This window comes from Heliangelus exortis, chromosome 1, assembly GCF_036169615.1.
Source record: "Heliangelus exortis chromosome 1, bHelExo1.hap1, whole genome shotgun sequence".
NCBI classification, from domain to species: Eukaryota; Metazoa; Chordata; class Aves; order Apodiformes; family Trochilidae; genus Heliangelus; species Heliangelus exortis.
The window spans coordinates 191,279,622-191,307,490 of record NC_092422.1 but is presented as its reverse complement, the minus strand read 5'-3'; the positions used below and the strand labels follow the sequence as shown (position 1 = coordinate 191,307,490).

Here is a 27,869-nt window from a genome sequence, read left to right as displayed (position 1 = left end):
GGTTGTGGGCCAACAGCTCCAGGTGGAGCCAGGAGTAACCTGGAGCAGGGTGGGTGAGGAAGCCTGGCTACCCCTGGGCCTTCAGTCACCCAGGGAAATGTGGTCACCTGCCACATCCATCCCCCAGGCACTGCCATGCTGGGGGAACCCTTCCTGTCCTGTTCCTGGTTTGCAGAGAGGAGGTGGCAGTGGAGATGCTGAGAAAGAACCTGGCAGAGTAACCAGACAGGGCTGGCAACAGCCAAGGGGGGTTTCACCCCCAGAGCTGGGAGGCTTAGTGGGGGCTGCTGAGGATGGAATTACAGAATCATCAAATGCCAGCTTGAAAGAGACCTCAAGGATCATCTGGTCACAGAAATCACAAAGTTAGGGGTTAGAAGGGACTTTGGAAGATCATCTAGTCCAACCTTGCTGGGAAAAGTGTATTTTAAATGAACTGCTCCAGCATCCTGTCAAGCTGGATCTTAAGCCTGTCCAATGTAGGGGAATCCACCACTTCCCCTGGGAGAATATCCCAATGTCTGATTGTTCTCAAAGGGAAAATTTTTCTTCTGGAGTCCAATGGAAATCTCCCCAGAAGTGACTTGTAACCATTGCCCTTGTACAAAGGAAGTCTCCATCTTCTTGGTCACCCTTTGTGTACTGGGGGAGGGTGAGAGGGTGTCTGCTGGAAGGGACCTTAAAGATCATCCAGTTCCAAACCCCTACCATGAGCAGGGACACCTCCCACTAAACCAGGTTGCACCAAGCCTCATCCAACCTGGCCCTGAACATTTCCAGGGAGGAGGAAATCCACAATTTCCCTGGGCAAGCTGTGCCAGTGCCTGTTCCAGCCTCACATTTGTGAGGGGATGCACAATGCCCAGGCACAGTGCACATCCCCCTCCAAGCGCCACCCTCCATGCCAAAGCCTCACATGGATCCTAGGGCAGGTCCCATCTCCTGGAGCTTCCACTGATCCATCCCAGGAGCAACTCAGCAGCTTCAGGGTGGGCAGGGGGTGAGCATCCTTCATGAGCCTGGGGAGCTGCACGGGGCCTCTCAGAGCCCACGTCCTGCTGCCAGTGGCTTTGTCACTGACACTGCCCGTGTCACTTCCCTCTCTGATTCAGCCTCAGGGATCTCTGTTCCCACAGGATCCCTCATTTCCTCAGAGGTTTTTGAGAGGTCAGTTTCACCATCAAATGTCCATGATGTGCTTTTCCTCATCGTTTCAGTGGAAGCTACCTACTCCCTGGACTTTTCTTACTGTAAGCATAAAAAAATTGTGTAATTTTTCATCTGTTCCCTGCCTGCTTATCCAGCTCTGCAAGGCAGGGCAAGAGCTGTGTTTTGCAGCTGGGAAATGAGGGCAGTGGTGGTAAGTGGAAAAAAAAAAAAAAAAAAAAAAAGGAGCAGAAATGAGCTTGACCTTCCAGTTCCCAGGCTTAGGCACTAACCCTGAATCACCCTTCCTCTCCCACCACCACACCTACAGCTCCACAAGCATTTGGTTTGCCAGCCCAGGGGTAAAACCAGCAGCCTGGCAGCTTAGCCTCATGTGTGCAATGAGTTGTTACTCTGATGAAGGATGATAAGCCACCCATTGTGCTGATGTTCAGAGGGTGGAATGACACCAGAACGAGGAAGGGTTTTTTGTACAAGCTGTGGTGACAGGAGGGAGATGATTTCTTCATATTTAACCATCCATCAGGAAACTCCTGTCAGCAAGTTTCTGTTTCCAATATACAAGGGCAGAGGATCAAAAAGGTCTTCAAGCTTCATGACACAAACTTCATTACTGTGGAACATTTCCTGCCTTCCTAAATGGATTTAGTTTGCTTGATTAGGCTTAATTTTTATTTATGGCAGGAGTTTTCCAGCATGCTCAAGCCCAGGACATGGGAGCAGGGCAGCTCCTGGAACATCTTAGGACAAACCCCTGAGCTCTGCCCTGGCCACGTCCCACTGCAGGCAGCAGTGATGCTTTCTCTGAAACCAAAGTTGGTTTGATTTTATTTGAGTAAGACTCACAGCTAGTAATAGGCACCCAATTTCTCAGGGCCTGGGATTTTGGACCAACCTGAATAATAAACCACAGCCAACTACACCTCTGAGTGTTACAGTAAGAAAGGGAGAGTCTGCCCAAGTCCTGCTGTTCCATCCATCTTTCCACTGGAAAAGCAAGGCTGCTGCAGGAGGGATGAGGAACTGGTGTCTGCCTGGAACTGCTTGGCTGAATTCCCAGAGAAGTGAACTAAATCCTCCCTGACCACTCAGATCTTCCTCCCAGGAGAGGGCTCATCCTGCCACAGGTCTGAAGAGGAAGCCTGAGCCCCTTCATCACATGAAAAGCTGCTCAGAGCAGAGCTAAGACAAGCTCGAGCTGCCTCTGAGATCTCTCCCTGGGCTTCATTTCCATCACTCCAGGGATGCAACTTCCAGCAGCTCCTATCAATTTAATAACCACTTACTGGATTAACATAGCAGAGACACCAGACCTCTCTTCAGGTGCTCTGTGAAAGCCTTACTGATGTATCCAAGTTTGCTCTCCCAGGAGAAGGCATCTGATCTTTAGCTTACTATGAACAGGTACGTGTGAGAGAGAGATGTCTGTGGATGTAAAGGTTATATATATATATATACATCTAAAAATTGGACAGCACAACAAGGAGGTCAAGCAGCTCATCTGGACAGCAACACAGGTACAGGAAGAGCTCTGCCTTGCAGAGCAAATGTAGTTTTCCCTTGACAGCTGGAGGGGACTTCCAGGAATGTGTTCCCTGGAAAGATGAAAGCAACCTGAAGTGGTGTTCCCAGAATCAGGGACATGCAGTGAGTGGATGTCCTGGGCCCTGCTGGTGTGGGAGGGGTTCTGAAACTGGTTGCCTTGGGGCATCCTCTGGTTCTGAAGAGGTGGTTACTGCTTTTTCATGGAATTGCTGTTTCCAGCCAGGAGGAGAAAGCCATGGGTTCAGAAATGAATGTCTGTCCTCAGAATGGGGATATTTGATTTTATTTAATTGAATTAACCAGAGAAGAGGCTTTCAAGGGACTGATTGGTGGCTACACACCTGAGGAGGTAGGACCAGCAAGTGGAAAACTCCAGGTTTCCATACCCCTTCCTTCTGTATCCCCAACTCCAGGTTTCCATACCTCTTCCTTCTGTATCCCCAACTCCCACATTTGCACGGGGTTGTCCTTGGCTGCAGGGGAGGCAGAGCTGGCAGCAGTGGCAAATGCCAGGGAAATGAAGTCTCTGACACTGCTCTACCACTTCCTCTCCCATCAGGAGCTGACTGCCCCAGTTTCCACACCCAGGCAGCTGTGAGGGACAAGCAGCAGCACCTGAGTGATTTTGCATCTACAGGAGGCTTTAAAGCCACCAGAGAGTTGTTGTTTTTTTTGGTTGGTTGGGTTCTGTTTTTCTAAGTGGAACCAGCAAGCCCCAACACACCACGGCATCACTCCCTGAACAGGAACATCACCTTTGGTGGGGCTTTCCTGCATTTTTAAGGTCTTCTTCCAGTTTGAATTCCTGTTTTGAGGAAAAAAACAGTAGCTAGGTGAGTCTCCTCAAATTTTCCCTGGAATAATCCTCACATTCCAATGGAGCTGTTGGAGTGAGTCCAGAGGATGCAATGAAAACTGACCAGAGGGCTGCAGCACCTCTCCTATGGAGCCAGGCTGAGAGAGTTGGGGTTTGTTCAGCCTGAAAAAGAGAAGGCTCTGGGGAGATCTTACAGCAGCTTCCAGTACATGAATGGGCTACAGGAAAGCTGGGGAAGGACTTGTACAAGGGCATGGAGTGATAGGATGAGAGGGTTTATTTAGGTTAGACTCTAGGAAGAAATTCTTCAATGTGTGGGTGTTGAGAGACTGGCACAGGTTGCCCTGGAAGGGTGTGAATTCCCCATCCTTGGAAGTGTTCAGGGCCAGGTTGGATGGGGCTTGGAGCAACCTGGTTTAGTGAGAGGTGTCCCTGCCCATGCAGGGGGGTTGGAACTAAATGATCTTTGAGGTCCCTTCCAACCAAAACTGTTCTGTGATTTTCTGGTGATTCTCTGTTTGTGAGGGGAATTTGCAGTCCTGTCCTCCAAGCAGCTCTCTCCACCCTTCAGTGAGGTCCCTCACTTGTGGCACTGCAGGATGCTGGGTGTGGATGTGGAATGGGGATGGCCAAACAACCCTCAGGTGAGAGGAAGCTTGCCCAGGACCAGCCTGCACTGCCCAGTTCAGCAATTCCCCAGCCTTAGATGCAAAGAAATCAGCCTACAGTAGTGCCTGGCTGGTGGGTGACAAACACTGGGACACAAGGTGCCACAAAAACCATCACTGTGTTATCACAGGGGCTCTGGTGGCAAGGGGAGAACTGCCAAGAAACATTTTCTGCAACTGGGGCTGAGTGATGTGAGCAGCCTGAACATATTGGGTAAACCCATCACTTTTTGTCAGGGACAAAAAGTAGCCCTGGGGACTTCAGATCACAGAGATCAATTCCAAGTTAGGATTCCCTCCCAAATTCCAATAATTTATGTCAAATGGATGAAGCAGAGCACAGAGCCAGGTACCTGCCACAGTCACACAACCCAAAATACAGACCCCACTGGTTTCCCATCAGGGTGGCAGCAGAGCCACAGCAGAGGGAGGTGGCTCACACCTATGGAGAATTAGGGCAAAGCTTGTCCTGATTTACCTGCAAAATGCTCCTGCCACGATTACAAGGAACAGACAGGGGATTGCAACAGAACCACAGTGTCCCCAGAGGCTGAAGGACCATGGATAATCAGGATAATGCCAAAAGAGCAGCTAAAATGTTGTCCTGTGAAGGTACCTTTAGTGGAGAACATCACTAACACTCCAAATTTGTGGGACCAATTCCCACCAGGTCCCACTCATGAGCATTACAGCTGTGAAACGTGTTAATGAGAGTGTGAAGGGGGTGGCCCTACCGAGGCAATCCTGAGGTACTATCAAAAAGTTGAGAAAAAAAAAAATTAAAAAATTAAGAGGTAAATACAACAAAGTTTTCAAGCTCCCGGGCTGTCCCATGAATTTTTTTCCAGTAGAAAATGTCATTCCCCTTTATGCCATGCACAACAGAAAACTTTTCCTTCAGGTAAATATCAAAGAAAAATAAACATCAGGAAAATATAAATGTCTTCCTCCTTTTACATCTCAGCCACTTTTTTATTTGCCCAGTGGCTTGGATCCAGGTAATGGAGAGAAGGAAGAAGGAGGGAGTCTATTTAGCAAACCAGTGTTTGTTCTTCTGACACTGACCATAAACACAAAGTGTTTTAATGGCACAATCGTGCCCTGGCAGTAACAAATTAAAAGCAAAGTTTATAATTCAAACAATACATTTACTCACTTGTTTGATTCTTGCCCAGACAGTTTCCTGCTCCCAGTGTGCTTGGAGTGGTTGGAAAAAACTATTTATAGCTGAATTCTGAGAAGAGACAGCAAAATGTCATCTCAGAGGGGCATCTTCAGCCAGGCAGAGTGGCATTTGGATGAGGAAGAAACTTGGTGAGGAAAAAAATATTGAGAAGGCTCAAAAGAAAAGGAAAAAAAAAAAGGAAAAAATACATTTATTAGAGGGCAACAGCAGGCTCGTGGTATCATGACTATTGTATTTTGAAAGTATGCAGTTGCCTGAGTGGGATGTGTAGAATTACTACTACAGCACCCCCACGTTTTTGGTACAATAGTAATTAGCAAGTTTGTTTCCTTGCTTTTTTTCACGTATCTCCCTTCATTTATCCCTCCCAACAGAGAAATGCAGTGACCTTTTTGGGAGGGGGTGTGGAGCCTCCCCCAGCAGTGCCCGAGGGACAATAAATTTCTCACCTGTGGCTGCAGCCCTCCTCAGGTGGTGCTGATGCTGCTGAGCTGCAGGGTTTGGTTATTTCCCCAGGTCAGCACTTTCCCACACCCAGCTCCACGTTTACTGAAGCCAAAAGTGTCCCCAGGTGAAGTGCAGAGAAGGCAGCATCAGCACCCCAGCTCCTCCCAGCTCCCATCCTCCTGCCCTGCCAAGCACACAGCAACTCCCTTGCTGGGATTTTGGACCAACCTGAATAATAAACCACAGCCAACTACAGGGCAAATGAAAACCAGAACAAACCAAACCAAAAAAAAAAAAAAAAAAAAAAAAAAAAAAAAAAAAAAAAAATCCAAACAAAAAAAACCCCAACAACAGAACAAAACAAAAAAAAAACAACTGAACAACACAAAACCCAAACTGAAAAATTGAGTAAATCAGCCAATCTCCACAATGTAGAGCTGGGTTTCTAAGCCTTAATATACATAAAATTATATGATGTGCATGGATGTGTTTGTATCTATCAGCACAGCAGGATTCCTCCCCTGGAGGCCTGGGGAGTTGGTAAAATTATAGCAAGCCTGAAAACTCAGCAATTCATTAAAAATATATATTATGCCTTTTCTTCTTTTAATTTTTTCATGTGACAGCATTGCAGGGCAGAAAAAGAGGCCCAAGGCCACCAGCTGGAGCTGGAGGTGTTGCCTGGGAGCGTTGACATTCCTGGGTGTACCCAGCACTTTCTCATTTCAGAGCTTCCCAGCCTTGAGCTTGCTCCATCCTTGAGCAAGCACTGACACCACCTTGGTCCCAGAGCTTTCAAGTGATGCACCATGAATCAGAATCACAGAAAGGTTTGGGTTGGAAGGGACCACTCGAGCTCATCCACTTCCAACCCCTCTGCCCTCCAGGTGTCCATGGACCAGGCTGCTCCAAGCCCCATCCAACCTGGCTACAAATGCTTCCAGGGATGGGGCATCCACAACTTCCTTGGGCAACCTTGGGCAATCCTTTCACCACCCTCCTAAAATATTTCTTCCTTATGTCCAATCTGAATCTGCTTTTTTTCTGCTCAGAACTGTTGCCCCTTCTCCTGTCACTACAGGCCATGGTAAAAAGTCTCTCCTCTTTCTTTAAGGCCCTTTATACACTGAAGGGTTTGCTCTGAGGTCTCCCTGAAGCTTTCTCCAAGGCTGAACAGGCTGGAGAGTTGGGCAGGGAGAAACATGATGAAATTCAACAAGGGGAAGTGTAGAGTTTTGCATTTGGGGAAGAACAACACGATGTCCCAGTATAGGTTGGGGGCTGAGCTGCTGGAGAGCAGTGGAGGTGAAAGAGACCTGGGGGTCCTGGTAGACAAGAGGATGACCATGAGCCAGCAATGTGCCCTTGTGGCCAAGAAGGCCAATGGCATCCTGGGGTGCATTAGAAAGGGTGTGGTTAGTAGGTCAAGAGAGGTTCTCCTCCCCCTCTATTCTGCATTGGTGAGGCCACACCTGGAGTTTTGTGTCCAGTTCTGGGCCCCTCAGTTCAAGAAGGACAGGGAAGTGCTTGAAAGAGTCCAGCGCAGAGCTACTGAGATGATTAAGGGAGTGGAACATCTCCCTTATGAGGAAAGGCTGAGGGAGCTGGGTCTCTTTAGTTTGGAGAAAAGGAGACTGAGAGGTGACCTCATCAATGTTTTCAAATATGTAAGGGGTGAGTGTCAGGGAGATGGAGTTAGGCTTTTCTCAGTGGTGACCAGTGATAGGACAAGGGGTAATGGGTGTAAATTGGAGCATAGGAGGTTCAAGTTGAATATCAGAAAAAATTTTTTTACTGTAAGGGTGACGGAGCCCTGGAACAGGCTGCCCAGGGGGGTTGTGGAGTCTCCTTCACTGGAGACATTCAAAACCCACCTGGACACGTTCCTAGGCGATGTACTCTAGGGGGCCCTGCTCTGGCAGGGGGGGTTGGACTAGATGATCTTTCGAGGTCCCTTCCAACCCCTATGATTCTAGGATTCTATGAACAACCCCAGCTCTTTCAGCAGAGACTTTCCAGCCCTTTGATGCCCTCAGCTTCACCTTATCAGGTCCCATGAACTCAACCATGTCCAGGTTCCTTGGGTGGTCACAAACCTGATTTCTCCTACAATGGGAGGGAAATTCATTCCCCCAGACCCTGCCTTGAGCTTTAGGGGCTCACAAGACACAGGAAAGGAGACGACCACCAAAAATCCAAGGTAAACAAAGGGCTGAGTACAGTCACACAAAACCTTTCTGGTTGTCATCAGACCAGCTCCAGGAGCCTCACATCAGTGAAGACACAGCTGCAAATGCCCAGACCTGAGTCCAAGTTCTTTCCAGAGAATGATAACAGAAATCTTTTACACAATCAAGGATGGGAAAGTTTCCCCCTGTACATTTTTGTGGATTTCATTACTTCCATCTGTGTTCTGGAATGTTGCTTCAGACAAGAGCAAGAGAACCTCTGACTGGCATCCCTTGGGAAACACTCCTGGGGATCACCCTCTCCTGGCAGATGATACCACAGCTTGAATGGGACCTGATTTCCCCAGGGCCCTGTGACTCCTGTAGGAAAAGAGGTGCAAGGATATTGGAATCACTTCATTAATGGAAATAAACTTCCTGTCATCTGGAGGCAGCATTCACAGGGATCAAACACTGATCAACACACAGGTTGTTCCCCTGCTCCTCTCTGAAAACCAGGCTGCTCCCCTCATTATTTTCATTAAATGTTTCTGGAAGGGAGACAATTCTGGTGACATGAAAGGAAAAGCCAAGCAGCCCCCACAGACCACCCCTCTGCATCAATCAGCTGCCTCACAGGCATCCAGCCACCCCCCCAGGCTCTGGGGCTGGGAAAAGGAAAAGCAAAGAGTAAGTAGGATCCAAACATTTCTTTCACTCTGTGTTCAACCCTTGTTTCACTCACACTGATTTTTGACAGAAGATTTTAATTCAGCCTAACATTAGGAAAAATTATTTTAAAATCAAACTTCTAAAGGCTTCACAGACTTGTGTTTTGGTTTCAGGCTGAAGTCAGGAAATCCCCAGCTGACCCCAAACTATTTTCAGCAAATAATTTAATAAAGGTTTTTTCCACTGATTTGAATTCCATCCATGGAATTAGATTGACAAATACAAAATAAAGCTATGTGACTTCACGTTTTATTTTTATGCAGTCATTCCATTTGGATAAATGAACTACCTCTGAAACTAAGCAGCATGTTAAAAAAGGATGTTGACTTCAGTTTGAACCATAATTAGATGCTTAATTTCCTGTTAGGAATTGGGAGGCATTTTTCCTTAGGGAAGTGGATTTGACCAATGGATCTGGGCATCTTGCTGGAGAAGGCATTGCTGGAGGAGCTTCACATCTCACCTCTGATGGCAGAAGAGCTCCAAGCCATGCAGCTGGGACTTTCCTTTTACCACCTTGGGGAGGCCCTTGGGGAAAACATCAGAGAATGATCCCAGCACTTCCCAATCCTCAGCTGCTGCTACAGAATGAGCCTGCAAAGGAGCAGCCCTAAAGCTGTGCTTGAAGTTTTTCCACTCTCAATGTTTGGTCCTGTGATTAAAGAACACAAATTAGAAGGTGTATTGTAAGAAACTTGAATTCTTCTCATCAGAGCATCGCGGGCAAGTTTATTCAATTTAAAATTCACTGTCACTGCTTGAGCTCTCAGTGTAGGTGCCCAAGTTGAAGGCTGCTGTCTGAATTTCAGGCCTGCCTGGTGTCAGCCACAGAAACATCACTTGGCCACAATTTCACTTCTGTTTTCAAGCAAATTATCACCAAGGGGAAGTCTGCTCCTCTCTCTGGTGTTGGTCCATGTGTGCTCTGCCCCAGCATTTCACATTAGTGCACAAACTGAGATGCCAAAGCCATGAATCACTTTATTAACTTAACCCAAACCCTCCTCATTTCAACCCAGGTTAAATTAGTGAAATAATGACCACAACTCCTTGCTAAACAGCAAGGAAATCCCCCATCTACCAAGTCTGCTTCAAGTACCTTTACAGGGGCAGGAATCCTCCTGCTTTGGTAAAATAACATCTGGTTTTTACCCTGCCTGTTTGAAGGCCTCCCCAGCCCCCTGATACACCACAAACTCTTCAAAGTGTTATTCAGAAGAGCAAATTAAATGTAAAGAGACAGATGCCAACTCTAAATTACAACACTTTATTGCAGCATTGGCAAAGATCAGATTTCTGAAGCTGGTGAAGATCGGGCGGCATTTCTGTATGAAATGGTACAACTTTACAAGTCTCTCTTCCTACATGCAGAAACCAAAACCAGTGGTAAAAAGGATTTTAAAAGAGCTAGAAAAAAAAGAATTAATAACATACAGATGAGCTCCTTAACTCAATTATCTACCTCTACCTGAAAGCAAACAAAAACCTACGCTAATAAATAACAGATTGTCAGAAACAGAGCAAGAAATCTCATTTCTACTTAGAAAAAATTAAAAATTCTACTTGTTTCCAGACTTAATTTTTATTTTTTTTATTTTTTTTTTCTTTTTTTTTTTTTTTTTTTAAATCTTTTGTTTCAATAGACAGAGGCTTATCAACCCATGAAGATCAACAAAATATTTGGATCCACTCCTTGACATCCTCCTGTTATGCTGACTGGCACGTTTTGGTTTTCAATGATACATACAATGGGCTCAACTCTATCCCTGTCCTTAGGCTGGTGTCAGGCTGTTCCAAGCAGTACAACACCCTGTGTTCATCGACTTCACGTTCTATTTTAAACCTTAACAGACATTTTACCTCCTTGGCTCTGAAGTTTTTCACTCCTCCCCTCTCCCCACCCCCTCTTTTCTTGCCCAGCTGGCAGCAAAAGGCTATTCCTGAAGCAAAAACCTTCCCACTGAGGAGTGTTTGATAAGAACTTATCCTACTTGTCAGGGCTCTCTTTTGGATTTCACCATTTGCTCTACATTTTTTTACTGCAGATTTGCAGCCCCCCAGGAATATCCTTCCAACACAAAGTGCTCGGTTCAGAGATAAAGTAACTTGCATCAGGTTTAGAACTCTGCTCTCCCACATCCTGAGCTGACAGAGACCTCTTCCATTCCAGTGTAATCCATCCGAATTTCGGGTTGATCTTTGCTTTCACCAAGCTGCTCACTGCTCAACTTAACCACCTCATCCATGTACTTCTGCTCCTAAGAGAAAATTAACCCTCAACGCAGTTCCCATAACAAAAAGCTTTTTTTTTTTTTTTAATTTTTTTTTTTAATTTTTTTTTTTTTTTTTTTTTTTTGGTAGGCCATGACTGGAAGCTTCCACTTGTTCTGTGTGTGGGGTTGGGGAGGGGGAAGAGGGGAGGCTGCTGTTTCTGCCCCACGGCCCCAGCCTGTCCCAGGTTTCGGTTCTGAAGGCTCTAGACTGACATGCTGAGATGTGTCCACTGCTCTCATTTCATTGTTGGAGGACTCCACCATCCACAACATCAGAGATACAGGACCTAATGAAATGACACTTGCTGCTGGATCAACGTCTCCTAAAAAAAAAAAAAGAAAAAAAAATAGTTAAATGTGGGATATTTACGATTTTGTGGATTAACAACCACAGGAACCAGCTGCTAGTGATGTTGATATTCATTTGGCCTCTAACATATTAAAATGATTTATTTCTATATATAGAAATGTTTTTTAAAAGACCATTAGCAGATAAAAGGGGGTAGATAACCTGTATCAGAAAAAAAGTCTCCTACACAATCTCAGCTGATGAATCTAAAATTGTTCCAAAATATCTGCCTTATCTTCCTAGCTGAGATGCTATTGGAGTGCATGGATGATTTGTGAATTTATGAAATACTAAGTAATTTAAAATAGTTTTCATCTTTTTGTGCAGTTTCTGAATGTTTAGAAGGACTGCAAAAATGTTAGAGGGCTTTCTGGAGTCAAATAACTGCTTTAAATATTTTTAGAGGGACAACAGTTGTATTAAAATGTTCAATCATACCTTGTGCATGAAAAACATGTCCCTGCTGACAAAAATTCTATTTAGTTCTATTAAGAACACACATATCCATTGAAAAATTACAGAAATTTGCAGGCATATGATACAAGAAGACCAGAGTAATCTAGCTGTAAAGCTAATCTAGTACCACAGCACAGCTGTTGGTTACTCTATCTGGGCAGGTTTTCAGTTGATTTATAGACTGCAAATTAAAATTTAGTAGTACAAAGAAAAGTAAAAATTACACATTTACAATTACAAGAAAGCCCCAGGCCTACACACCCAAGTCTTTTACCACATAAACAAAGCAGTTCATGTTTCTTTAATATTAGTGCATAAACCTCAAGCATCTGTTGAGTAGTAATTTAATCTAAGCAATTTTTATTGAAAATCTTGCAGGAAAAAAAGTTACAAGTATGTGAAACTGGACACAGTAACTTCAGAGCTGCTAACAGAGAAACCTTTTACAGTGACTCTGTATTTTTAAGTATTGCTTTCTTTTCTTACCCAGTATTTGTGTGTTTTATTTAAACACACTGTACATTGTTGTCAGGAAGCACTGAGCTGAGGTGTCACTAGAACCTACTGCAGTATTGCTTCTATTTCTTGTTTTTAACCATCTGATAGAGTGACAGAATGCTCCAATTCTTTGTGGCACACTCAATATTTGGAATTTTGGCTACGTGGTTGCAAAATAATGAGCTTAATTATAATATATGTGTGCTTTTACCTCTCCGTCTCCCTTAAAAAATAATTCTGCTGTTGAAAGGGGAGGAAGGAGAAATGCTTGGACTGGCTGCATAAAAATGAGTCTCACTCAGGTTGTCTGTCAGCTGCCACTGAAGTTGGGCAGCAGGGAAGGCAGAGCAAACATCTCACTGGATTAGGGCAAGGTGCTGCTGGTAAAAAACTTAGTAGCAATTTTTCCCCAAACATGGATTTCCCATGACATTCCTTTTCCAAAAGAGTGTGATCCAAACTTAGATTTGGCAAGGTCAAACTTTGTATGTACATACAAATTAAAGACTGTATCTATGTGTAAAATGAAGCAGGTTTTTTTGCAAATCACTCCTCCACTTCTCTCCCCTACTACCAACACAGTTAAAATTTTCTAGAAAAACCTTCTGGTCAGCTTCTCAACACCACTGCATAAGTATCAATACTGCCTACATACTCCATGTGTAGAGAAACACACATATTTTTAGCTAATCATGGCTGGAGCAGAAAACCAGAAATGGTAAAAAGAAACATTCCACCATAGTATGTACTAGGAAATTATCAAAAACCCAATGCATATGTGAAGTTGGGAGAATTTAGGTCAGCAGGACAACATTATGGCTTAAATTGAAATGTGCCCAGGAGAACAAATGAAATCAACTCCTTTCTGCACATTGCTGACATCACAAGATCATAAAAAATTATTTCTTAACATGTGAGATCTTGGAAATTAAATTTCACACTTCTCCCAAATCCCTTGCTGTCTTCCATCAATCCACAATGCTCCAAATTTCTGGAGTAATGCATTTCTTCACAGATTTCAGGCACCTTCCTTCTCCAAACACCTCCCCTCCAACCCCATTTGCTGCTTTGGTTTTCTCAACTGAGATCTCAGCTTTAGTGCTCTCCTCTCTGTCTCCCTCTCACCTGATCCCATTAACCAAAACCAGGAACATGGAGGAGAAACCAAATGAAAACCCAAAATGCTTTTTTCCATTGTAAACACAAACACTCTTTCACAAAGTTATTTTTCTTTGTGTGCCTTATTCCTGAACACATTTTTTGCTTTCAGACACATGAGCTTTAGGGGGAGAGGGCAGTTCTTGAAGAGGGAAACGGCCTCTGAGGTTCAGACTCCTGCTCTGAACTGTTGGTTCATGGACAGCAGAGATAACTTTGGGGCACTGATCTTTTTGCTTTCTCCTCCCCTCCCACAAACCTGTCGTGGGAGGATAAACTGTATGGATGTGTTCCTGTACACTGCCAAGGGAAAAAAAATACAGAAAGAGCACTAACTTAAGTGCTGGGAAACTTAAATTCAAGTATCTGGGGTGCCTCTTCCCTGTGTCATAGATCTATGGAACTGGGCAAAACATCCCATGGCTCCTGCAGGGAAGTATCCAAGTGTTCACATTCCAGTCTGGGCAGTGATTTGCCTGCAGAGTGATGAATGCAGTAACAGAGTTTACAGAGTGCTGCACCTTAACACGGGCTGGTGAGAAACTTCAGCAAAGGTAAAGGTGCCTGAGCCTCACTCTAAACACATCACTGCTGCTGGTGTGACTCATTTCTCAACAGCAAAACTGCAACTACATTCTGTAGAAAGTTAAACAGCAATTTTGTATTCAAAAAAACAAAGCACTGGATTTTAAATAGCTGCTACCAAATCAACTGTGCAATCATATTTCACAACAGGTGTTGGGTTTTTTTTCAAACAGTCTTTGTAAAGGAGCATGCTAATAAACTTGCCTTCCTTTCCCTAGAAACTATAACCATGATCAGGTCTCTCTTGACCTTTGCTACATGTGTTAGACTCACACCTGTACTTGCAGATCCCAACAAACATCATTTGTCCAAGGCAAAAACCAGAGGACTTGGCTTTTCTTACTCTTTCTGGTTTTCTTTTGTTCAGTTCCAGTGCAGTCCACCAAAAGAAGCTGCAGGATTTGGAAACCTCCTCCTTCATATTCCTACCCCATTTGCTGTTTGTATCAAGATATGAAGGATCTTCTAAAGAAAGAATTCCAGTTCCTACCCTGGGCTTTCCTCCCATCTAACAGGTGAAAAGGGAGCCTGGAATTTCACTGCTGAGCTTGGATGGCTTTCATGGAAAACCACACCAGCACACGTATGTGGTGGGGAGCAGGATGCAGGATGCAGTACAGGATGTAGTGCAGGATCAAGGATGACAACTGAGAAAAGGTGAAGATTAAAATACTGGTGGAAAAGAAGGCAAAGAATAAGGTGAACTGAGCTAGCACACCATTAAATAGAGCTCTGCATTTTCAGGTACTTTTCTAGAATATGAGGCCGTTTTGTCACAAAAATCTCTGAAGCAAAAGCAAAATGTTACTGCTGAAGTGATAACCTCTTTTTTAAAAAAAGAAAAGATTACAAGAGATGATTGAAAATGACAACTGAAGATTTCAGAAGTAGGATGATGTACCAAGGGACAGAGGTTTGTCACTTCAGGACAGTGCCAGGCCAACACCCAAGAGTTTGTCTCTGACGCTCAGGCACTCTGATGCTAACAGGGAAACAGGATTTAGGCTGCCCAAGACTTCTGGCAGATCAGTAAGAAGTGAATTTAAAATGTAATATTTGTCAATTCATCAAATACACAGCAGGTATGAAGTGTCTTTGTCCAATGGGTAAAACAGGAAATCATGTTACATGCACATTAATCCTTATTATCTCTGCTCTGATTTTTCAGCATTAAGGAAATACTCACTGTAAGAATATTGAGCTAATAAAATTCTAGCATCCTGTTACTACCTTTATGCTTTTTTTTTTCCCCTATTAAATGCATTAAAGATAAGTAAGAGCCAGATGCAAATAGAAGCCCTGAAATTACCAATGAACTTGAATATGATCTCATTTGTCAGTTTATGTCTGTATCCAGTGGCCTTTTGACACAGACAGGTTCTCTTTCTTCACCACACTTTCAAACCAGGAGTTTTGAGGTTACTGCTTTTAATGAGGAAAGGCTTAGTATGTTAGAAAAAATTTCCTTGGTAAGTCCTAGTTCAAATTTCTTGCTGCACTTATTTTTCTTTCCTGGTAATGCACCTTTTTTAATAGATTTCCTAAAATGTGGTTATTTACATTGCACTTTATAAGTAAGCCATTATGGATCTCAATCCTCTTTAAACAAAGGAAAAACACTTCTTTGAAGTGAGAGGCTGTTTTCCAGAAGTGTAAAATAATACTTTATTGATAAACCCATCACTGAAAAAATTTACTTTTGTCAATTTTGCATTTCCTGAAAGTATCAGTTCAACAGATTCAAGGCCAAAGTCCTCTTTTAATAAACAAATAAAACAGAAGTGGAGGCAAGAATGACTACTGTTGCCTTCCCAGTTCTGCTGGAGCAAACCAAGGAACCCAAGTTTTGAAGGAGTAAATTATCTTTAAAGCCAGGCAGCCTTAAAGTTCAGGTAACTGTCTGAGTCCCAGAAACAATCTCCTCCTCCCAGGATGAAGAGGTCTTAAAACCTGATGCTATACAAGCAGACAATTACAAACAAACAGCAACAGGCTTCAGTTTTTGAAATCCTGTAAAACTCACTGCATTTAATTCAATACAGAAAAAGAGCATTAGTAGATAACAAATAAAGGAAACACTGCAGAAGATTTCTTCCTTGTTTTTTAACAGCCACTAATGCGTTCTTCTATTTACTATGGGTTTATCACAGGCAAAGGAGGTGAAACATTTAGGGATGTTTTTGTATTTGTTTGTTTTTGTTTTTTGGTTTAGCAACCTGCTAGACCAAACCAGAACTGCAAAAAGATTTAGGTTCTAAGGGCCCTCTGGAGGTCACCTGGACCAAATCCTGATGTGACAGCATTGCTAATTGAAAAGTGAGATCCAGTTGTTTCAGGCTAAAAACATTCCAGAGAACCCAGTGCTGCCCTCATGAATTTTTGAATCTGCCATTATGAGAGGCAGATTTGGACTTAACTTACTAAAAGATGTTTGAGACATGGTGCTCAGGACATGCAAGTAAAGGTAAAAACACCAAACTGATCTCTCTGCTTCTAACACTACTTGAAATGCAGGTCAATCATCCCAGCCTTAGCTACCAGAACCTGCAGGACTGTAAATTACAGTGGAAGCAGCCAGGATATTTACTTGCTCAGATCATCCATAGCCTCAGGAAATGTAAAATAAAATAAATTAAAAACAGTTGCATACCTTAAAGAAAGTAACATACATTATTAGTTCCATGAAATTTGAGTTACTATTTCCAGAAAAATCACATACCAGTCAATTTCATACAAAAAGTAGTAACAACCCAACCACTCACTCTTCATGTGGTAACATTTGTAATATACAAATTGGTTCTACAGCATAAGAAGGAGAAAACTTCTTAGTTAGCTCAGTTTTTATTTGCAAATAGCAAGGTACTATAGTGTCCACAGTCTCCAATAAATAAATCTCTGTTTCACTGTCTTTCCATGGGGGTTCAGAAAAGTGACATTTCCTTACTACAGGCTGAGATGGCTCAACTGATGCATGACAGCAAGCACTGCAGCATAAAAAACTAAAATATGCCTGCTAAAACAAACTTCCTGGTCCCTGCACTGAGGAGCTTACAGATTAAAAGGAACAAAGAATAAATTACATAATACAAAACTACACAAGAATTGCAAGTGCATGGCACAGTTACTTGAACAAGCAAACACTACTTAAAGCTGTTTGTTGGACAACATCTGACCCAGTTTACAGTGAAGTCTTAAACCACACTTTCCCTAAGACATTTGAAAGCAGAAAACTTCCAAAGGAACTGCATTTTTAAAATCTGCAAATATCACAGCTACTCATCTGTGTGCTCTGTTTAAAAAAAAAAAAAAAAGCTGCAGTGTGCTCCCCATATAGGTTGCAAAGCATTTAAGAGAGATGACCAAAAGAAGAGAAGACTGACCAGTGATTTAGGAAACACCTGCAAGGATGACAGCAATTCAGTGTAACTGGATAGTTTGTATTTCTATGAGCATTAGGCCACTGACACAAAAAACCTGAATGGACAGCACTGTACATTTTAGTGAGTTCTATCTGCCTAATTTTTTTAAAAGTATTTATTTAAAAATCCAGTCTGTTTATAAAAAATTCCCTTTTATTTCTTTTTCATAGAGGCAGCATCCATATAGGGTCTGAGTGGAGTGAGTGATCATCAGGCACCTACAAACTGCCTATAAATATGTACCAGAAAGAAGCTGGAAATGTTGGTGTAACACAGGGTTATTTCATTAACTTCTAGATTACAACAGCAGACCCATTAGTAGGTAAACTCTCTCTTCCCACTATCCACCACCAAAATTGACTTGCAAAGAGAAGAGAAACAGACTATGTTTCACCTGAAACTCCATCTATTCAAATTTGTGCTGCAGGGTTAATTAAATGGTTTATTATCAAGCTTACTCTGAATAAGAAGAGGCACACAGAGGTATATAAAAAAACTTTAAAATGACTTAGGCAATCTGGAATTGCTCTTCTCATCTTAATACTGTCTTCAGTATGCTCTTGCATACCATAAATCAAAGGTTCTCTCCTCCTTTCCCCTCCCACCTTTACTGTATTTTCTTTTCATTCAGGGCTTAAAAAGAAAAGAGATAAGTCACAAGATCAACAAATTGAAAAAGCACAATGAGAATTTCTCTAGATATTTTTGAGCAATCCTCTCCTTCCCTGTTATTGAGAAAGCAGACCTGTATCTCTTCCCATATAAAAGGCTCAGATTCTACCACCCACGTCACAACTGAAAAATAATCCTCTGGGCTAGAAACCTCTGTCAAGGCCTTATTTACAGACATTTTGTCATAAGCCCAAAATGCTGTTTTTTAACAGAACGCTTTAGAATAGAAACAGCTAACAAATACACTTGCACTGCACAGATCATTATCCGTTCCAATTATGGAAGTAATCACCTGCTTAGAACCAGAATTACCACATTTAAAGGAAGATTGTCCTACCTCCCACCAGTTTTAAAGATTAGATCTGCATTAGGTGCTCCCTTTGGGTGCTGGTAGCGAGGCCGCCGCTCCCGGTTGGTATTTGCTGGAGCTGGACGCTGGGCCAGAGACTGCAACATTTCTGCAATTTCAAACAGGAGAAAGTTAAATACATTTTCCATTGCATGTTCATCAAGAGGAATTTACACAAGCATACAGCACTGCCATGGAGTAAAAAAGAAACCTTGTTTATACTTTGCTCTATACTTCAGGGTTAACTCTTTGAGATATTCGACAACAGCTGATTTCTTTTTTTAAAAAAGTTATTAAATTGGATAGACAGCTTTGATAAATCCAGGCTACTCTGTAATGTGAACTTGTATTTCCAGATGTTCTCACAGAAGGAGCTGCCAGCAATGGTTTTCATCACAGGTGCTTGAGAAAGAGGCTGTGACCTTTTTCTTGCAAACCTATCAGTGGCTTGCAAACCATCACTTTCTTTATCAATGATCAGGGACAAAGCTTCACCCCCCATGAGAAGCCACCCCATGAAACCACCCTGAAATAGTAACAATTGGACAATGCTGCTGCCAATTAAAGACTGCTGTAAAATTAGACATTGAGGAGTCAGGTATTTAAGTCTAAGCCAGCCATAATAGGATCCTTTCACAGAGGAGACAGGCACCTGGAGAGGGTGACTCAAGTGACCTACATTGCACCAGCTGTCTCATGGATGGAGTTTTTTCACTTTGGGAAGAAATGGGTGGGTGCAGAAAGCCTACACTGCCCAATTTAGCCCTAGACATGCAACTTCTGAGCAATTTAATCTAGGTAAGTATTGTAGTTTGCCTTTTGGTAAAACTGCATTTTAAAAAATTAATTTCATATTTTTAATGAAAAAAAAAAAAATCATTATTCTTTACCAGCCTAAGCTAATGGTTATTAAGTATCCAATATCACTACCAATACATCAGAGGAACCTCCACATAACCTCTGCCCATATGTTACTGCATCTAATGGAAAGTAATTCTGACAGTCCACCTGTGCAAGCATCTACATTGCTCAGCACACAGGCAGATGGAATAAATTAAGGGGAAAAGTGGAATAAGCTGTTAAACTGATTATGTTTGAAAGTCTGCTCTGTCTGGTTCTCTAATCTCTGGTAGTCTCATTGTAGACACATACCCATCACCTGCTAGAAAAACTGCTCTCACAATGACCTGCACAGGGCAAAACTGGAGTCTGATGAGATCCTCTCAGCTTTTGTAAATGCACAGGAAGCTTTCAGCAAGTTCTCACCCAGCCTCTGAGAAACTGGCAGACTATGATTTAATACACAATATTGGTGCTAATGGCTAATAAACCATATGTTCACACTCTGCGTGCTCTCCTATAAACACCTGGAGAAGGCAAAGCAAGCCAGTGACAGTCCATTTTTGTAAACATCATGAAGTAATATCCTTCAAAACAATTCTGTATGCCAGGAGAGATCTCTGCTGGCAAAGACAAGACCCAAGGAAGAAAACAAGAAGAGGCTACAGTACATTGCCAGCCAGGTGCAAGAAGCAAGCAACAAGCAAGTGTGTGCATGCTTGTCTCTTCTGCTTTCCACACTAACTGAAAAGAAAACACCAGGGTTTGTGATAAGTCAGGAACTAAGAAATTGAGTAATTGAAAAGATAACAGAAGGAAGAAATGGCAAAGGAGTGCAGTGTATTAGCTGGGCATGTCTCCATTTCTGGTTGTAGTGAAGCAAAAATAATCTGCACAGAGAAATACTACTCTAAATCAGAAAGCCACCCACTTCCCAGTATTGCTTAAAGTGTTTGTAATACTAATAACCATTGCTTTTGTACTAAATAATTATCTGATATGACTCTGAAGAGCACTGGTGAATTTTCATGTTAGCTACCCTGTGCAGATGAAAAAAAACCCAACCAACACCACAAACATACATGCAAAGGTTTGAACAACCCTGAGGCATTCTTCCAGAAATTTTGACAATTCTTGCTCATTGGCAATTTCAAAGCTTGAAACAGAATTTAAAACCAACTCTTTCCTTCAATCTGTGTGTATCAATTTGTTACAGGCAAGCCAACTCTACAAAAGTAACAACCACATAAAATCTGAAGAAAAATTAGTCCTATAGAGGAATGTAATTTGGACTGTTTTGATCAAATCAAATAAAAATTTCCTTTTTAGTTTGGTTTTACTGTGTGTATCACCTAGGGCAATAATTAAGAATCAACAGCTGTTTTTAAAAATTTATATCAGTTATGGTAAAACCTATTTTGTCTGTGTTGATTCTTCCCCTATATTAACACTTCATATACAGCACCTAGAAAGTCTATGAGAATTTAAAAAAGTTGCCTATTACTAGTTAGGAATTAGTATCAGTTGTCTGATTCATTTCTCTTGAACAAAATCAACATAGCCCTTTTTTGGATAAGAAGCACAGTTGCTCACAATGAAATCCTAAACTAAACAGACTGATTTTAAAGATACCAAGAAAGTCACACAACAAGGCAAAAAACCTAAATGCCTTGACCAGCAAAAATATCAGAAAGATAATGAGGAAAAAAAATTAGAAATACACATATGTCTAAATTTAAGAATTTATTGTTTCTGTTTCTTTTTCGGGAGCTTTGTAAGAGGGGAGTGTCTTAGATAAAAAAGCTCTTGAGCTGATAACAATGTTTAATATTATGAATATATTGTGTTGCCAGACAGGACTCTTGTCAACACTCACTTGGGAAAAATACTCTTTTTTACAATTACAAGTTTAGTTCTTGTACTATGGAAATTCCAAAAGGAGTATTAGATTCCCTAATACTTCTAGAGTCAGAGATGCTTTAATTTAATCCTCCCATTTCTTGATGAACAATGACCTTTCACTAAATGCCTCAAATGAGATTTCCTGCTAATTAACTACTTAGTCATTAACACCAGACTGCAACATCTTTACAAAGAACTAAAGCAAGAACTCTGGAGATGTTAAATGGAAACACTAACAAAACCATCAGTTTTATTGGTCTGGCTTTTTTTACCAAGGAAGACAAGGAAAACTGACTCTTAATAAACTAAACAAAAACAAAACACAAACCACTTCAGAAATTAAACACAAAGGCACCAGTTTAGGGAATGTTTGCTTTGTTCTATCAACTGCCTCTCTGTTCAGGTTCCAAAATGCCCAACTTAAAAATCTTTAAAAGCCAAATTAGGTCATACCATTTGTTTGAAACCTTTATTCTGTTAATATGTTCTTATGCTCCAAATTTGTGGTATTTCTAGAACCTCCACAATACGAAACTGAGGTCACAGTTTTTGTTTCTGAGGTGAAGGGTCTCTTTTAGTCTTAGATGAAGATTGTAAATACCTTTCCCTGTTAATACCTAAAAAGCTACCTAGAAGTTTTAGTTGCACTGAATTCCACTTGTAACTAACTCAGTTGTCTTGCAGTAATAGAGATAATGTCACAAAAAGATCAATTATAAGTTATCTTATTTTTAAGTAAACCTTATTTTTAAAAGTAAATCTTATTTTTAAAAACTCCCTTTCATGGAAGACCTATAAAAACTTCTTCAAGCAGAGAGACCAGGGAGTAAATAATTAATGACAAACTAAAACAGGAGTATTCCATGAAGTATTACAACTTAATATTCAGAACTCTGGTTGCTAAATGTAACAAATAATATTTTCTGTAGATCCATGGAAGTTCTTGTAAAAATAAAAATGACACATTTGGTGATTTGCTTACCCTGGTAGTCCTCTTGTTCTTGCCGTTCATTGATATCCAAAGTGAGTTTTTTCATCCTCATCCTCTCCTCCTGCTCAGCTTGCTGCTGGTTCCAGTGGTTTGCAGCAAGTTGGGAAGACATTGGTACATTCAGGATCTTAAACTGCAAATGAAAGTAAATTTTTAAAGTGCCCATCACAGGAAAAATAAAAATAGAAATAATAAAAACAAAAACAAAAAACCAACCAACCAACAAACAAAACCCCCAAACAACCACAAACCAATCCAAAATGCAGAAGAGTTATGGTTATTTCTGGGTTAGTGTGATGAGATGCTTTCTACAGAACCTTCTGCTGGAAAATGTGTTGTGTGTTGTTTGTTGTTTTAACTCTAGTTCACCTAAGCCAGCATAACAAAATACAGGCTCCCTAAAGATATATAATAAAGTACAAAAATAATACATAATAAAGTACAAAAATAATACATAAAGTACAAAAGGGGTGATGCTCAGCTAAGGCAAAAGACTTACACACACTACATATGGGAACAAAATCGATTAACTTTCACCAGGAACACATAGCTATCTGCTTGCTTTCTTTGTTTCCTACAAGCTGACACCCTCACAGTGAATTAACTGGTCTTGAGATAAAACCACCACAGCTGTCTCAAAAAGCTGCCTCTCCCTCTAAAGGTCTCTGCCTTCCAACCAGAAGAAGCCCTTGAGCAGAACTGCTGCTATTATGCCTTCTGATAACAGAAGAGAAACACTCTAAAGATATTATTTTTCCTTTTATAAATGATCCAAGCTTCACACTTCCCAGAGACAACTGTAGTGTCAAATTTCATCTTCCCCTCATCCCCCACACCCAGAAATCCACACTATATATTCAATCCATTATCTGATTTGCCATAAGCTGCATTAAAGGTAAGCTTGGTCCTACTGCAGAAGAACCCTCTTTTTAAAGAATAAAACCCAATACAGTTGAGATTTTCAGAGGCATAGGGAAGATGCTTTCTCTTTTCCCAAATGTTGAAAATCCCATTTTTTATTTCTACAGAATTTTTTGTACACTTGTTTCAAAATAGGGAAATTATTCCTACTCTAGATGTGACTGAAACAACAGCTTTTAGAAACACCTTACTGACAAAGATTGCAAACATCCCTAGAAAAATTTCACTTCCCCTTTCAACTGCACATCCACTAGAAATTAATATATCCATGCTATAGGTTGGGATATACATTTAAGATTAATCACTCTCAGCATTCCAGGAACTACTCTGAATCCTGCTGCTTGTCCTTGTCATCTGAGATCTATTTCCACAGAAACAGAAGCAGGGGCAAATTTCTAAGTGCTCTTTTCTGCTACACTGGCAAAAGCTGCAGAGAGAAAGCTGCATTATCAAAACCTCTGCTGAGAAGTAGTGAAAGCAAAATCCTCACTGCCTGTGGTCAGTATTTAATGCAATGACTGCTAAGAAATCACAAGGTATCTATTACATAGTGGTGCCTCACTAGCAGCAAATGAATAGAGAGTGTGAGAAGACCCCAAGCATTCAGATGCAGCATTTGAAAATTAACTGTTCAAAACAGTTTGACAGAGACTTGAGAAAAAGTGGGGTACAGTGAAATCTTATCAACCAGATGACTTTTTTCAGTTGAGACAAATCAGGCAAAAGACTTATATCCTGGGAATAACAATAGGATATTATACTGCAGGTAAAACCAAGCTTGTTATTAATGTGCATCAAGAATAATGAAGATGAAAGTTCTTGGAATTCCAACAGAAAAGTGAGATGTAGTTACTTACTGCCAAGCAGACTGTGAATGTTCCCATGCAGTCAAATGAATTTTAAGCAAACTACACAAAATTTAACTTATCAGCAGCATTTCATGACAAAAATAATTCCTTAGCTTTGCCATTTAGCTCCTCCTCAACCTGAACATGTCTCTTATATTTTGTCTGTTCTATGGATTTATCAGCTTAGTGGCAGATGTTTTCAGACATGATGTTGAAAGTAGAAAAAATGTGCCAACAAAAGCAACATAAAAACCCCAGACTGGTAATTAACAAAATACCACTGAGTCAGTATCTCAAGGCAATGAGATGATTGCCATCTGAAATCAAATCACTGATGACAATTACAAAAAGGTGTGATGTCTTCTGAGCAAATGAAACGTTTCTCATTTGTAAACATTGAAGAGGTATATTGAAAACCTCATAAAATCTGTGAGATGGGGAGAGAGCATAAGGACTTAAAGATGGTAAACTGAAGAAAGATCTGAAAAATGATCATTCAGCAAACTGTATTAGAGACTTGATAAAAACATCACTGTGATAAAGAACTTCACACTGAAGGGCAGACTCAACAATTCTATGGATATTACTGTTCTGTGAAATTTTTCTACAGATCTTTCAAATGAAAGGAAGTATTTTGTCTTGGGAATTAACAAATTTTGTGCTACTATGTGAATTCCTTTATACTGTCTAAATCTCACCCTGGTTCACACCCACCTACTATAAATCTTCTTGGACAGTTTAAAAAACACCAAACAATAATAGACAGACCTCAGTCTTGTGATCAGGTCAGTATTTCTTTATTTATCCTTGTTCTCCCATGGCTTGTGGATCATGCCACAGCCTTGGTTTCTAGCAGCCACATTCAGTTTTGTCATGCAACTTCCCTGGTGACAAGTGAAAAAGTCCAGACATTCTACTGTAAGACACTGTTCTAACCCAATATCCTTGCTATTGCCTGTTTCTTTAAATCATTGTGACAAAAAAGGATACAATCAGCCTGAAGTGACTATTGGGTCAGGCTGTATGTTCTTAGCAAGCAGAAATCAAGCTTTTTTGTACTGTTTAAAAAGCAAAAATAGCTGTCTATGTCCCACTAAAATCTGGCTGAAAGCTGTCATGTGAACTGAGCATCAAGAACCTGGACCTTGACCACCAGGTATTAATCTTGAAGAAAGCACAGCAAATTCCACTTTCATTAGTACTTCCTCACAATGAAGATTTCAAGTTTCAGCAGCACTCTTAACAAAGAGCAGAGAGACCAAACCAATGCTAACACAGCAAGTGATGAGGTTGATGCCATAGTGAGGTGTTGATGCTTTTCAATTCCAGTGACTGTTCAGATAAGAAATTGCTTTGCATGCTTCCAGGTTGTCTGCAAGCTCCTTTTCACTATTCTTAAAAAGCTAAAAGCTTACAGCTTTAACTTAATAGTAAAATATGCTTCCATCACTTCAAGATTTTGTGCACGTTCTGTTCTTATAAAAAGGAATAATTATTTTCTTTTCAATTCCACCTCTTCTTTCCTCTCATTTTTCTATTAAAACTGACTACTATGACATATTTTTTTCTGAATACAGAACTATGGACAAAGAAGCCTTTCATTGACTCAAGAACTGAAGCAGTCTATAAAGCAACTGTTTTCTACATTTCTAGAAACACTGAGAGGAGTTTTGGCAGGAAGAGACTACTCCCAAAAGCAAATATTGGGGGAGGAGCAGGGAAAGTTCCTGAACAAGTTCTACTTTCTTTTGGTAACTTTGGCCATTCTTGCTTGGTCACTACAGATACTCCTAGTAAATTATCCTGAAACATCCAAACACCAAGGGTTTTTTTGTTTGTTTGTTGTTTGTTTGTTTGTTTTTAGTTGGTTTTGGGTTCTGGTGTTTGGTTGTTTTTTTGTTTAGTGGGTTTTTTTGAGATCTCTTAAATCCATTCTCAGCCCAATAACAGTTACAGTCTCCACTCAGAACTTCTGTAGAACTTTGTATACAACATTCAAGTTCCAGGAAAACAGAATAACCAAATGTAGTAAGGAAATCAGTTAATCATCATTATTGAATGCAAGCATGTATATGCCCACTCAAACAGGTATCATCACTTACATCTTCCTAACACTTTCATAGCAAAGGATTTTCTAAAAAGACTACCAAGGTTTAAAACCAGAATTGGTTTTAACTAACTAACACACACACTCGTTAGTTCAAGTGTTTTATGAAAACAGAGCTCACTTTCTACACAGATTTGTACACTGTGCTTCACATAGAGAAAGGAAAAGTCTGTTTCAGCTTTATGTACCTGCACTGTCAGACTACTGTCACTCTTCAGGTGACAGAAGTAAAAACAACAGAATGGCATGGTTGACATAGACATAAATACTTGAAAACACAGATGCATGGAAGAAAACAGTGCCTGGGTTTTGCTTTCCACAAAGTCACAAGAGTAATTCACTTTCATCATCAATTTACACAACTAAAATGAAAAAGTTTCTGCAAAGAACCCAAACCATATGAGAAATGCATGTAGCATGTGTTTGGTATTGGTTTGTATACTATGCATTTGCTGGCCCAGGAAAATTCAAACATACTGGAGAAAAGAGCCAAGACAAACGTATAGCTTGGCTGCATGAAAGAAGGGGTTTATTTGTTTTATCAACATGATTTCCATTTGAGTTTCTGACAGATTCACTCAGTGCATTCTGGAGGAGTCTGCTAAAAAGCCTTTAGAGATAATGGCTTTTTTCCAAATTGAACAAATTCAACCTAGTGGCAGTTACTTAGGAAATGGAATTTAGCAAAACCCATCTACTTTGATTTGAAGCTGAATGTGTTTTCAGAGAAACTTGTAGAATCTTGAAGATTCTGGAATATTCCTTCTTTTCTATTTCTTTACACTTTCAGTGGCAGTCCACCAAATGCAAACACTCATCTTCAGCAACTATGTTTAAAATACACATAAAACATGCCAGTGTCCCACTGATGTAATCCCAAAGTGTAATTAGCAACAGTATAATTTAACCACAGAATTTTCCTACATTATTTCTATTAACAACCAAGGATTTTTAAAAAATACTACATATGTTACTTTCTGTTTATCAAAATTAAGATGCCTGTATCCTAAGTTTTGAAGAAACTAAAAGCCCCTGTGACTTCAAAAGTCAGAGTGCAATTTTCAGAGAAGCGAGTTGATTTTATTTATATATTTAAGCAATACCTCTAACTTATGTGGACTCCTACCTGCTGTTTGTTGCCTTTTCGTGTTAACATGACAAATGGCATTGTGTCTCCAGACTCTGACTCTCCATCCCCACCTCCAAGTGGGGGACCCTTCTTCAGCTGACTTTTGAGATGGAGAGGAATAGCAACATCCAACTGATGTACTTTAACAGATTCTCCACTCCGTTGCTATTAAAAAAGAAAAAGTAAACTCTATCAATGACCAGATGCTGAAAGTGCATCAGTCAGTTTGGCAGTGGTTGCACTTTTATGAATCAGAAAAGTTTTAAACTTCCAAGAAAAGAGAGCAATACAACAAATAAATGAATAGGAGTTTATAACATTTTTCTTTGATTTCCTTGTGAAGAAGAAAGTTACAGAGATGGAACACTTTAAGTTTCAAAGGAATTTTAGGTAGCTTAATCTTGAAAGGAAAAAAAAAAAAAAATGTACAGACTTGATTAAATATGCTTCACAATAGACATTCCACACTCTATATTTTTTGGTAGCATACTATTAACACATTCCTCATACAGGACTTGCAGTCCTCAATACTTAAGATTTTATTTCTCAGATGGGACTGAAAAAAAGACAGGACTTTAGGGTGAAGTAACTTACATACAGCTACACTTTAAACATATTAGAACCCAGACTTGGATATAGGAA

At 40.8% G+C, this 27,869-nt stretch overlaps 1 protein-coding gene and 1 long non-coding RNA gene across 4 annotated transcripts in view; one reads left to right on the top strand and one right to left on the bottom strand.

The window, feature by feature from the left end:
- The first annotated feature begins 510 nt into the window (after window positions 1-510).
- LOC139791651 (uncharacterized) lies at window positions 511-6,205 on the top strand. The gene is made up of 2 exons (XR_011723979.1): window positions 511-3,088; window positions 3,126-6,205. It is a non-coding gene; the product is annotated as an uncharacterized lncRNA (long non-coding RNA).
- Window positions 6,206-10,293: 4,088 nt separating this feature from the next.
- Window positions 10,294-27,869, bottom strand: part of UPF2 (UPF2 regulator of nonsense mediated mRNA decay) — a 63,381-nt gene continuing 45,805 nt past the window's right edge. For all 3 annotated transcript variants that reach the window (XM_071734147.1, XM_071734148.1, XM_071734146.1), the window contains 4 exons: window positions 27,225-27,392; window positions 22,214-22,355; window positions 18,478-18,598; window positions 10,294-11,326 (listed from right to left, as the gene is read on the bottom strand). In XM_071734147.1, the coding sequence (XP_071590248.1) occupies window positions 11,317-11,326; window positions 18,478-18,598; window positions 22,214-22,355; window positions 27,225-27,392 (441 nt within the window). In that variant the 3' untranslated portion in view covers window positions 10,294-11,316. The remainder of the gene's footprint in view (window positions 11,327-18,477; window positions 18,599-22,213; window positions 22,356-27,224; window positions 27,393-27,869) is intronic.